Source organism: Colletes latitarsis, chromosome 2 (assembly GCF_051014445.1).
Source record: "Colletes latitarsis isolate SP2378_abdomen chromosome 2, iyColLati1, whole genome shotgun sequence".
Lineage (NCBI taxonomy): Eukaryota > Metazoa > Arthropoda > Insecta > Hymenoptera > Colletidae > Colletes > Colletes latitarsis.
This window is the reverse complement of record NC_135135.1, coordinates 7064153-7077638: the sequence shown is the minus strand read 5'-3', so window position 1 is coordinate 7077638 and position 13486 is coordinate 7064153. Positions and strand designations below refer to the sequence as shown.

General features: G+C 37.9%; 1 protein-coding gene across 2 annotated transcripts in view; it reads left to right on the top strand.

Moving 5' to 3' along the window:
* Positions 1–10527, top strand: part of LOC143348751 (uncharacterized) — a 92236-nt gene extending 81709 nt beyond the window's left edge. For both annotated transcript variants that reach the window (XM_076779353.1, XM_076779348.1), the window contains exon 3: positions 2638–10527. In XM_076779353.1, the coding sequence (XP_076635468.1) occupies positions 2638–4197 (1560 nt within the window). In that variant the 3' untranslated portion in view covers positions 4198–10527. The remainder of the gene's footprint in view (positions 1–2637) is intronic.
* Positions 10528–13486: the final 2959 nt, after the last annotated feature.

The following is a 13486-nucleotide window of genomic DNA, read 5'->3' as shown; positions in this document are numbered from 1 at the left end:
TTGGACCCAATATAGAGAATACATTTAATACATTTACTAAATAATATAGAGAATACATTTACAATTTTAATAAAAATTGTTACCCCAATGTTTTCGAGGTTGCTAATTACGAATCGGGGGTGAAAATGACTAGAAACGAAATTTGGATTCAATATAGAGAATACATTTACAATTTTAATAAAAGCTGACACCCCAATGTTTTCGAGCTAATTATGAATCGGATGTGAAAATTATTGCAAACGAAATTTGGACCCAATATAGAGAATACATTTAATACATTTACTATATAATATAGAGAATACATTTACAATTTTAATAAAAATTGATACCCCAATGTTTTTGAGGTTGATGATTATGAATCGGAAGTGAAAATTACTGGTAACGAAATTTGAACCCAATATAGAGAATACATTTACTAAATAATATAGAGAATACATTTAAGATTTTAATAAAAATTGGTATCCCAATGTTTTCGAGGTTGATAATTATGAATCGGATGTGAAAATTATTGCAAACGAAATTTGGACCCAATATACAGAATACATTTTAATGCTTATAATAAATAATATAGAGATTACATTTTAAATAATTGTTATATTTGCATTAAAGTTGGTATTCAGTGGTTCGAAACGCCCATAATGAGAAACGAATATAGAAGCTTTGATGTGGACTAAAACTGATATCTGAAAGTTTCCGAAATTGTTAATTATTTTTTCTCACTACAGCGTAAAAAAATGAAAAATCTGAAAAAAATTTTAAATGATAGGAATAAGAATACCTTCTTACTGTGAAAATATAAAAGTTGTTCTGCAACTGCTTCAATACATAATTGACATTTTTTGCGGTTTTTTATTTTGTACAACCTGGTTCTTCGATCTAAAAATCTGAAAAAATTCCAAAATGTGTGTTCCGATATCCGAAACGGCTCTGAATATTTTTACATTTTCGTGTTCAATAGGGCAAGTGAAATTGCCCAAAAACATGATTTCACAAAGTGTTTTCTTTCGATAAGCTATCGAATGACCAATCACACGTAGAATTTGGTTTGAGGCCACATTCGACCCCCTTATTCGGCTATAGCTTTTGAAATTAAAATTATTAAGAAAGTAATTATGTCTCGAAATATTATTTATAATTTCTATTTTCAATCCAACTCAAACGATCGTGCATTTACAAATTACAATTCCAGGTGTTCTAAACAATACATTTTACGTTATATTTCTCCTTTGGGTTGCCTTTAAAAAGATTTTTTAAAGTAAAATAGATTTCTTAAATGGTAGATCGAATGCTACTGATTATCAAAAGATTTTAGACAATTATTTGTTGTTTTCTATAACATTAATAGAAGATGACCGGTTCCAGCAGGATAATGCTTCTATTCGTACAGCTTCCTCAATAAGAAACGGGTTTTAAAAGTTCGGAATTGAGTTATTACCATGATCAGCACTGTGTTCTGATCTGAATCCCATCAAGAATATAGGTATAGAATATTCTTACGAGAAAGCTTATGATCAGAAGAAGCCAAAAATGACACTATTGTCGAACTTAAAATATAAACAAAAAATAAGAGTTATTCCAAAAATTTGGATAGAAACAATCGTTAACAAAAATTTCTTTATTGTTGAAGTTAAAAATAGTAATCATAAAATATGAAGAAATTAAAGGAAGGGAGTACGTGATTTAAAAAATACCGATTTTTATCGTTTTGGTTATAAATAACAATTCTACTATACAAACAATTTTTTTCTTCGCCAATAATTATTATTAATGAAAGGAATTCAATTCCAATTTCATAACAAATATCGATCATCGTCAATCACCATAGTATTATATTGTTTTGTATCTGACTACAATAATTCAAACAGTAAACAGTCACATTAAAACAGTGTTTTTGTGTAAGAGAATTATACATTGTATAGACTATTGTACATACGTCACTGAACATTTTGCTTGTCCTTCTTGGAAAATGCAAATTAAGGTACATACATTTTTCCAACGCGACTTTATGATCTTACTTTCTTACATTTAATCATTTTAAGTTACTACTTTACTATAAATTTTACAACGCTAAATAAAATTAAAATAAATATGTAATAAGTAAAATTGTTCGAGGAAACAAATTTTGAAGATAAACGCATTTAAAATCGAAGAACTCATGAATAATATTAGAGTAAGGTATTAATGAAAAAAAATATTAAAAACACAATTGTTGACAGAATTCTATCATTGATTTCAAATTTTATAATTTACGCTTCACAGCATTAATTTGTTTTTATTCTACGTTCGGCAAATGTCTAGTGACTTATCAAAGCATTTATCAATTTTTTGTTATACAACATTTTATCTTATTCTTACTTGTAATACACACTGCTGAAATGTATACGGAAAAATGCGGAACAACCTGTATATACATAAACACGTGTGATCAGTATGACTGCCAGCATAGAAGTGAACGAGGGACTAAATAAGATAATAAACCTTAAACAATATAGGTGTCACTAGGACAATACGTATTAATATATAAACATAATAAATGTCGCAATTGGTACTAAAATTTCTGTGTTCTAACAATAATGTAGAAATATGATTGAATTTAGAATTATCGACAGCACTGTAGAAAGGTTTTTCTTTGTTTAGGCTGACACGGAACCAATCTACTGGTCGTGGGTCAGAGCAATCGCGGCAGAATTGGTCAGGCAAACGCCGTTCCGAGCCCAGCGTTGCTTGAACTTCCTAGAGATCCTAACCATCTGCCCGAGAGGACCCGTTCCGCTCCCCGACAGCCCCACGGAGTCCAGAAGACGTTCTCGGAGCGAGTTGCGTTGCTGGCCAGGCGATTCTCCGATGGAGAAGGATACCAGGGGCTCGACGACGATACTGGAAGAGTCCAGGAGAAGGGCCAGAAGCGAGTTACGTGGTTGGTCGAGTAGTAACTCGAGCGACGAGGACCTTCTCGGAGAGTTTCGCAGCATACCGACGATAATAACGAAAGAACCGCCGGTGACCAGAGTTTGGGGTTGCAGCGAGAGCAGCGAGGGTAGCGACGACAGTCTCCCTTGGGGCGGCGTGTGTCGTTCGAGCGTGGATTCCGTAGACTCGACGGTGTCTATTCCCGAACCGGAGACCAGAGAACAAAGAATCCAGAGGTACAAAGAGGCAAGGAGGCGGGAGAACGAGGCCAGAAGCAGGAGAGTATTGGAGGAGGACGCGAGGAAACGGAAAGCAAGGGCCGAAGAGAACAATAACGAAGTCGTGAAAACGTACGGTTCCAGCAGATCGAGAAGCAGGGTCTATTCTGGAAACGACAACGACGACTTTTGTCTGGCACCGATGAAGAAGGAGCTAGACGGTGCTCGCGACACCTCCAGATTGAGGAACGAGAAGGACGTTATCAGCAGACTACCGCCGGTGAAGCCGAGCGAGTGCTCCACGGTGAGATTCGAGGACGACCATCGCAACGAGGACGATAAGAGGAACAACAACAGCCCCAAGAGCGGTAACACGAGTCCCGGGATACTGAGAACGGATATCAGCGAAAGGAGAAGCAGAGCCAGGGAGAGAAGGAGCATAAGGGAGAAGGGGCAATTGTTACAAACGCAACAGCTCACGAGCACCACCGTCGAGACGCTTCAAGAAAGAATGGAACGCCTGGCTCAATTATCGTCCAGGATCCCGATACCCCGTCAACTGTCGCAAACCCCTGCCAAACCAGTCGAGAACTGTAACTCGACCTCTCTGCCGAGGACATCGACTTCTCTGTTGGTCTTAACTAACCCCCCGCGCGAGGAGGACGTGGCCAGGCTCTTGGAACGATGTCAGAGGGTGGATCACTACGTGCCAGTCAGAGAGAAACTAACGTTGTTCGAGTCTCTTTCGAGATTAGGCGGTCGACTGGCCAGGAGCACGGAGGATCTGGGTCGCACGTCCTCGAAACCGAGTCCCAGAGGGAAACAACGCGCCAGATCTCTCCACGATCTGAACAGAGGAGCCAGAGCTGTCCCCGTCAGGGAGATGTGCCGATTCTTCGAGGGCGACATCGAGCAAGATCCCAATCAGAAGTCCCCCTCTCTTGTCAAGACGAGATTCAGCGATCCTTTAACGCCCACCAGGAGCCCGTGGAAAGATCCCGCGAGCTCCAAATGCAACGAAGCGCCGTGCGTCAGATCGTCGACGAGAAAGAAACATTACTTCAAGTAACGCGACGCGTCGGAAAACGTACTTCGGGATTCTGTTTCGCGTGAGAAATCGCCACGCGTTCGAAAGCTGGGCTTTCCGAGTCCCACGGCGGGCTCCGACGCTACAGAGTGTTGCGAAAAACTAGCGGAATAACCGAGTAAACTAGGCTTTCGAAGTTGTTTGGGACATGCAAAAGTTTCCATTGTTTTTACAGGAGGTTTAAAGAAAAAACACGTGCAATTGGAGTCGAGTCTTCTTCGATGACGTTGACAATGCCTCTTGATGGTCATCGATTGTCAATTTCCACGCTTGAATTTCGTTATACGCTTGCTAACGATGTTAAATCTGCAAGTATCGTTAATATTCGTAGCAACTTTTTGTGGATAAAAAACACTTTAACAAACGAAAAGATAAATTTCGTTTAAACAGATTCGGAAATAACAGAGTTACGTTAGATATTGACCTTATAAATTAAGCATTAACGGGAGAATAGACAATTTAATCCTCTTGGTTAAGCATTTAGGAGGTGAAGGATAAATATCTCTCATTGGGAAGAATCGAGGTTTGTCAGAGATAGTTACTGTACTTGGTTATTATTACTCTAGCATATTTCGTATAGACAATTTTTGTTAATACTTGAATTTTTATTAATATTGTATAAAATAATAATTCTTTATTTAACGGGTTGATTCCCCTTTGTATACACGTAAAAAGAAAAAGATAGATAAAAAGTAACATAGAGTAAAAGAGAGCGGACGAGAAACGAATTCGAAGGTCGCGGGCATTATTCTTAGCTAATAATATAGATCAAGGATATAGTCGTATATTGAAATATTACGGAGCATTCGGGCGCGTTTAAAAATAACTTATTTCGAATGCACTAAACCAGCAAAAGAATAACTTACAGAATCGCCTATATTCGAACGATGGAAACTTTTGCACACCCCTAATATATTATAAGCTGGCTCGAAACACGGTTAATGTTTGTCAGTGATCTAGACTCAAACCAGCTCCTCCGTTGGCCGCGATGAATCGTCACACTCGTGTCGGGAGAAAGTCGCTGCCCGGAGCAGCATTTTTTGCTCTTCAGGATTCGAACTGTGCTCGATTCCCAGCGCGAGTGAAGTTTCGATCGACTGTTAAATATTCCTCGCGACTCGATCCACGCGGAAGAAAAACGGTGAAAAATTTGAAGAACGTCTCGCGCCAATTTCTAATCCGCGATTTTGTAAATTTCTGTTATTTATTGCGTTCGTACCGTTTTCATAGAAAACACTAAACTCGACGAGACGTTCGAACGCTATCCGATATCACGAATCGACGGTGTATCGGATCGAAAAATGAAGAGAGAGAGGGAGGATCGAAGAAACCGGTAATTTCCATTCACTCGAGCGATCGTCTGGACGCTCAACACCTGACGAATGCAAGTCGAAGACGATCTACGCGTCTCGATCCTTCTATTTTCGATTCCTCGGTCGCGTTTCTGCTCTCTGTCTAATCGATAATATCCAAAGAATCGTAGTTTAGATTGCGGAGCTTAAGTGGTGCAAGAAAAATGAAAATTTTACGTCTCTAAAAAGAGATTGTTTCCTAGTTAAGTTATAATTGGTTGAATTTTCCGGGCATTTTTAGAATTCCAAGTTTAAGTCTTCTTCCAGAGCAACGATGACGAATCAGAAATCTTTCGTATAACAGAACCAGGGAAATTAAGGTGGAAAACAAGATATTCATATTTGTAAATACAATTTTTTTTTATACTGCCATTAACTGCCTTTGCTGTAGGATTATTTCAATCAAGATGTTAATAATTGAGTGTCTTTATGAGTTAAAAGTATCTAAGAAATGAATAAGATTCCATTGTGTTCACTTTCTACAGTAACTGTTATACATAAACGTTCTTATAATTATTTTATTATATTTCACATTATGCATAGATGATTTCCATCAGAAAATACTCCACAAATTGGTTCTTCTATCTGCTGTGTAGTATAATACAATTGCCAAAGTATCCAGTTGAAAACAAGTGAAACCAAAATACAATAAAACTACAATTTCATGTAAAGTGTATAAAATATGTGCCATTAACAATACGTAAATGGCGGTAGTTGGGTTTTATAGACTTGAATCTTAACACTTTGACGGCCGCTGTCACGTATACGTGATGTTACTATCTTGGTTACCATGTCATCGTCCATTCAACTTATTACGTTCGTTCACATTTATAATTCCTTATTTTTTTAATCTTTTAAAAGCAATTGATAGTTCATCCAGTTAAATTCAAACAAGTTGACTGAAAATTTCAATTCCTATAAATCATAATTCAAGAATAGTTCATAATGAAAGTTTCTGTGATCGAAGAAATACATGACAAGCTCTGCGATTTATCAAACTATGTGGAGGCAATATTCAAATATTTATAAAATGTTGAATTTAAAAATTTCAGATCATAAAATAATTTCAGCGTCATGTTGAAATTCTTCGCGTGGAACGTGTGGTCATCAAAGTGTTAAGAACATTAACATCGTAAAAGATAGAGAAGAACGAATGAAAATAACTGTCACCTGACCATCGTTGGATCGTTAATTTGCCATCACTGGTCTAGAAAGGTTAAGAATCGTTGCAGAACCTCAGAATCGATCAAAGAATTGCACCATTTTGCTCCGAAGGGATCTTCGATCGTTAGTTTCGTACATAAATTGATCGATCGTACTCTGTTTTGCGCGTAAAAAAAAGTAAATCCCGTTCGATTTGCTCCTCGTTGCGCGATCGACAGCCGCCATTGTAAATAATTAGTAAAAATAGAGGTGGGTGAAAACGTGGCTGGCTGTCGATCGAAGTTCGAACATCCGTTTTAATGACTGACGCGTTAAATAATGTCGACTTCCGGTTACTTCTTATCGGGACAATAATTTCCATTTTTGTTTCTCTCCCGTACTCTCTCTCTCTTTCTCTCTCTCTCTCTCGTTGAATCCACGTTTTCTGTTCGAGCTTTCAATTGGGTCGCGCGAACGGTCCTTCAACCGTACAATGCGTCTCGTAACTTCTTGGTCCATGCAAATTAATTGCAGAGAAGCTAATTGAAACAGGAGAAGGGAAAGACAACGAACGACGGTCGAGCCGACGGTGTCACGTTTTGTAAGCGGCAAGAAGAAGCAAACTGAGACGACGATGTAATTTACCGAAGTATCGCGTGTCGCGTACACGGAACCCCTCGGAAGCCAAACTGATCAATTCCACGGAGTACGTATAAAAAAAAACCGATATTACAAAAGTAGTTTCAAGACGTTAAAATGAATTCGCAAAGAGGAGAGAAAAAAGTAAAATAAAATTGAAGGCCTTCTTCGGGGTATCCTAACGAAATTTAATAATCTAAAATTCGTGCAAACTCGATACAAGCTAATTATAGGTACATATAAATGAAAAATTGAATTTAAAAATCGATAAACTTGCTTCGTCACTCCAGAGTGATCAATTCTGTCTACAGCCAAAGCATGTTTAATTTCTTTGATTTTCTTTTTTTATGTTTTTTTCAGACTTTTTCCTTTCTCTTTCAAAAACGTTTCCTTCGTATGTATATTCTAGGCATCTTTAGAAGAAGAATATGGAGAATAGTCTCATGACATTTCACAATACTTGACAATGGGGTAACATCCTTAATTTATCTAGACTATCTTATCTCGTGAGTTTACGTTAACAACGCTGTAAATAAAAGATCATAATCAATAGAAAACATGCAGATTCTTACGATAGTTCCTATGCAACAAAAGGCGTAATTTACACTAGGCAACATTATATTCTGTCCTTTCCAGGTGACACAAAAATCACTAAATAAACGAAACCATGAATATCACTATTAACAAATGAGATACATCTAGCAATCTACGGTGTCCTGATCGATGTACCTAACTGTTAGTTATTAGGAAATCAGTGTTGCTGCCTACCTATAATTAATTTTCTTGCTTTCCCCTCTTCTTTGTGAATTTGTTTTATGTTAACCAGCAAAACGATTACGTCGCATTAAATTGTTTCTTAAATTTTAGTTAAAATTCAGTTTGATTCGAGGGATTAATGGTTGTTGTTTGTCGTGGCCTATCGATCGTCGATAGCTTCGAAACGTTGAGTCGTTACCGAGAAAAAATTAATGCTAATTAACAAAGTGCCAAAAATGTTACGTTTCTTGCGAAGAAAAAAGGATGAAAGTGTATAAAAAAAATTAATTAACGAGTAGATTTGTACATATAACTTTGCTTGTTTTAGGGTAAATCGATTGAAATTGAAAAATATATATATTTCTGTTTCGTGGTTCGTGTCTCGGTTGTTTGAGATCGCGGAACGATTATTTATTCTACATGTGTAATACGCGTTGTTAATAGTCACGTTATGTTGGTTCTGTAAGAATCGGTCGATTTCTTGATCGTAAATCGAATGTATAATGTAGCGTTCCTTTTCAAATCGCGTACGATGACGATTTTTTTTTTGTACAGCGGACTAAATTAATTTAGATAAAAATCGCCTTCGCCAATCAAAGATTTTCGCCTTTTATTTTCGTATTTTCGAAGGGATATATACGCATATGTATAGAGATATATAAAAATTGTGTACGATTGTGTGACAATGTACGAAATGCGATTCAGTGTGCTTTGCGTATAAAACTGTAATCCGACGAAAGTATAATGGAAACAAATATGTATAACGATCGCTAACAGAAAGTGTTATTTAAACGACGGCGTAACGACCGAGCCTTGTCGATTATCTCCGCTCGAATCTTTGTTCGGATCGACGCGTTTTCACGATGAAATTCGCGAGAAACAGGATCGCAAAATTTCTAATCGTTTAACTAATTAATCTCAAGAAAAAACTTTCCCATCGATAACGACCGATTTCTGTTTATTTATTTATACTAAAACATGCAACGATGTAACAGAGTTCGAGAAGACATTCGCCGATTGAAATATCAGGAGGTCCCAGAAAATATTGCCCAGTTTGCTTTGCTACCTGGTTATTGTTAAATCTTTCTATCGTTGGAAAACTCTTTTCGAACTAATTAGTCCGAGATGCAACAAAAATCAAAGCTTGGGAACTTTCGCGCCATTATTGGAAACGAAACTGTAATTGTATATTAAAGACTATAATTCGGCTAGTATATGGTTAAAAATTTCTTGCCTTTTTTGAGAAAGAAAATTCATTTTAAAGGAAAGAATTAACAATCGAATGTCTGTAGTTTCTTGCGTGAAAAATAATAGCGTTGCAGGGGGCCAAAGATCGTCGTGCTTGAAATTATTCGTAGCTGTGGTCAGTGGCGGAGTTCGAAGGGGAGGCTCTTACGAAAAGTCGCGAAAAAATTTTACGATAGTTCTATACTTTCCAACGAATAAAAGAATAGCTTTAATTTGTTTCATCAACGAAGGGGGGCTTGAGCTCTCGTAAGCCCTCCCTTGTATCCGCCACTGGTTACGATTATCCTTAGCCCTTACGTAGTCGCGCAAGGGAGCAGAAAACTAGATTGGCTCTGTTTTAATAAAGTTACAAAAATATTGCATATATTACTTACAGGACGAAGATAACGAAAAAGTGGTACTTGTAATTGGCCATTACAGACCACGACGCGCCTACTTAAGGGTTAATGTAGTAGTTTACGTGATAAATAATAGTTAATATAATAAATTGAAGTTCTAAAACGAGCAGTATTTTCTGGACCACCCTAATGGCAAAGGCGAGCAAAATTCTAATCTAGTTAAAAATGTCGAGTATAAAAATTTAAAGGTAAGATCGAACAAAATTTTGCCCGTCTTTGTCTGATAGTTGACAAAAGCGTGTCCCTAGCCGACAAGGTTCGATCGCGACGTCGATGCAAGCCGACAACCGTGCACACAGGATGAGTGGAAGAACAACCCCTTGCAGTTCGGATCGCCTTATCTACGGGGCTCCTTAGACCACACAGACACATGGAAGAGGTTGACGGACGGTCGTCTGTAAAAATGTGGTAATTCCGAGCGGTCGGACGGGCGAACGTGAGAAGTCATCCGAGCGCAGAGGGTTGCAGTAGCCGGTGAAAAAATGGAAAAATCTTGAGAGGCAGACGTTGTTCTGCGAAAACCCTGTAAAACCGGTCGATCGCCAAAGAGGTCCTCTAGTCCCTCGTCGGAGGAATCCGTAAAGCTACACCCTGGCCCCGCGTAACGCGACCCCCCCTTACCTAATCCCTGCAATACGTGCGATCTGCCTCGGCTGGAAATTCGTCCGGGTAACCAGCGAGCTTTCCACGTCCGTGACCATGCGTAATTATAATAGATCACGAGATATTTGTATTTACGTTTGTTGTAATAAAAAGGAACGAATAATGGCCGTTACATAAAAGTGATTGTCGTTAGAAAGTCCTGTGCCTGGGAGGCCTTGGGCACTTCTCGCACTCGCTGCTTTATACTCGAGCCCCATTTCCCCCTCTAACCACCCTTTCAGCTGTTCACGCTCTTTTATTACTTCAAACGAACGCCCACGCGCGATTTTCCTTCTATTTTTCTCTGCCTCTCTCTCTCTCCCTCTCTTTGAGACCGACTCGCGTGTACGAGGCACGCGTTCGCGCCGCTAATTAGCGCGCGTTTTCGTAAGATCGCGAACGAAGATTGCGCCCCGACCGCCGCGATGAACTTTAGAAAAGGAGAGGCTTGCGCAACGATGCAGCACCGTGAAATTATTGTATCGGGAGTGCGCCTCTTTTTCGTCCGAGATCGCGCGAAAGTGGACCGATTCGATCCCTCTTCTCCAACCAGAGCAAACGTTATGAAGTTGGATACAAATTCGTCAAATAGCTATAGACCATCCCCCAAAGCTGGCAGAAAGTAGAAAAAATCTTCAATTTTACACGTACAGTAGTGTCCGCTTATACAGGGTGTTCGGCTACACCTAGGAAAAATTTTAATGGGAAATTCTAGAGACCAAAATGAGACGAAAATCAAGAATACCAATTTGTTGATTGAGGCTTCGTTAAAAAGTTATTAACGTTTAAAGCTCCGCCTGTAGAACGGCAATCTGCGAATAGCTGCGTACGCGCGATAGTGATTCTCACTCACAAAACTGTAAGGCTGTCGATACGTCACTAAGTAGAGTTTCTCATGCTGAGTGAGAACCACTATCGTATGCACGCAGCTGTTCGCAGATTGCCGTTCTACAGGCGGAACTTTAAACGTTAATAACTTTTTAACGAAGCCTTAACCAACAAATGCTATTCTTGATTTTCGTCTTATTTTGGTCTGTAGAATCTCCCATTAAAATTTTTCCTAGGGGTAGCCAAACACCCTGTATGGCCACGAGTTATCCCCTCTACTTATTAGAATTCGTCGTTCAAGTCGAACCTCAACGTTGTCCACGATCCACATCGATAGACTGCTTTATTTACGTATCGTAGTGTGAACCGTTCATATTTCGTTCGACATTTAAGCGGATACTAGTATAATTTGGAATATAAGAGTTTTTAAGGATACTAATTACAAATCTGATATAGAAATTTGCAAGTTAAGCATTTACAAAAAGTTCTTAGATTTGTTTCTTCGTAAGATACACTGGGTGATTCAGGTCGTGTATTAGTTTCTAAAGTAGTTCTTGAAATATACAGTAACGGACAAAAGTTTAAGACGACTACCTTTTTGATAAATAATTGCACGATGTTATAGATACTGGGTAGCAAACAATTCGTAATTAGTCTTACAATCATATACTTTATGACGATGAAGCTTTCGACATAAAATTGTGAATAATCTGTAACATTAACTTACAATTTTAGATACCGTAGAAAACGAATCGATAACAATTTCGAAACCGACATGTAGGGCCATAAAATAATAATTATAAAACATAATTCCAGTCAGGTCCAATAACTAATAGAATAAAACAGTCATTTCCGGAACCGTTCCTGCTTAAGACATTCAGTACAATCAACCATCTTTTCCGTTAAACGAATAATGGCTAAATCATTCGAAAAAATAAAAGAAATTTTTTTTTGGTACAAAAGAGAATAAAATCAGGAAATACCAAAACTATAATTGTAATTTCTTGCATATTGGGCTCAGATTTCATACCTGGAGGAGTTGTATTAGACTTCAGCAACAAAAGGGACTCAAGAGAAAACTATTTCATTTCTACTAAAGTCTGGTTTAACTCCTGATATTGGTTGATAGAACATGTTCTAAAATTATAAACCTCCTACGACCCTAAACTGACACTCACTGTCTTCTATTGGCTTCTTGAGATTGAAGAAGCGTATGAAGACTTTGGTTCTTAGGTATAAACTGTTTGACATGTGGCCTTAATGGAATTGTAGTATTCAGTATTTTCCTTTTTGAATTTCCATTTTACTCTAACTTATTTCCTCGCTTGGTCTTCTTTGGCTTAGTTTAATTTTGCTTCTGGAACAACTGTCAGACTATACTGTACCTATGCACTGAAACTGACTGTGAATTTTAAATCTCACTATAACAGTATTCGCTTTCCTTCGTTTTAGTATACAAAGTGTACCGTGTTTTTCTCGTTAATTTCTGAGACCCATTCTGTTTCACCACTCATTTTACGCGAAATTTAAATTAAAAGTATATTACACTGATTCCGAGGAAAAGCACATTCTACGCCTCGCAACGAACGCGTTAAGTTTGTGCGTCAACCGTTAAATACAGTCGTACGGCCCTAAGGACCGCGCTATTGTTTCTTTCTCACCCTCCTTGAAAGCATTTAACTTTAACGAGCTGTACTTTACAATACCTTCTTAAATACCAGTCGGCTTTCTGTGCATAAAGTAAGCACTCCGCTTAATGACGTTTCCTATGTGATGTTTATATGCGCTAGACTTGAGACCACAGAACTTCTGATACAGTCCGTAATTTTTAACGAGGAACATCATACACTATATACTGAATACTTTTCGCGATAAAGCATACGTTGAACCAAATATTTTTTTGCTTTCCGTTATACAGGGTGTTCGGCCAGACCTGGGAAAAATTTTAATGGGAGATTCTAGAGAACAAAATAAAACGAAAATCAAGAATATCAATTTCTTGACTGAGGCTTCGTTAAAAAGTTATTAACCATTAAATTAAAAAATTTTTCAAATCGATCTAAAAAAATTATTTTCGGTTGCGAGAGTCAATTACAATCATTTTTAGTCATTACATATACCCCCGAAATCCTACGCACTTTCGAGAAAAAAATTCCTTACTGTAAGTATAATCTGAGGCCTGAAATGGTTCCCTGAAATTTCATGCGAATCTTTAAAATGTCATAACTTCTGAACGGATTGGACGATTTTAATATTTAAAAAAGC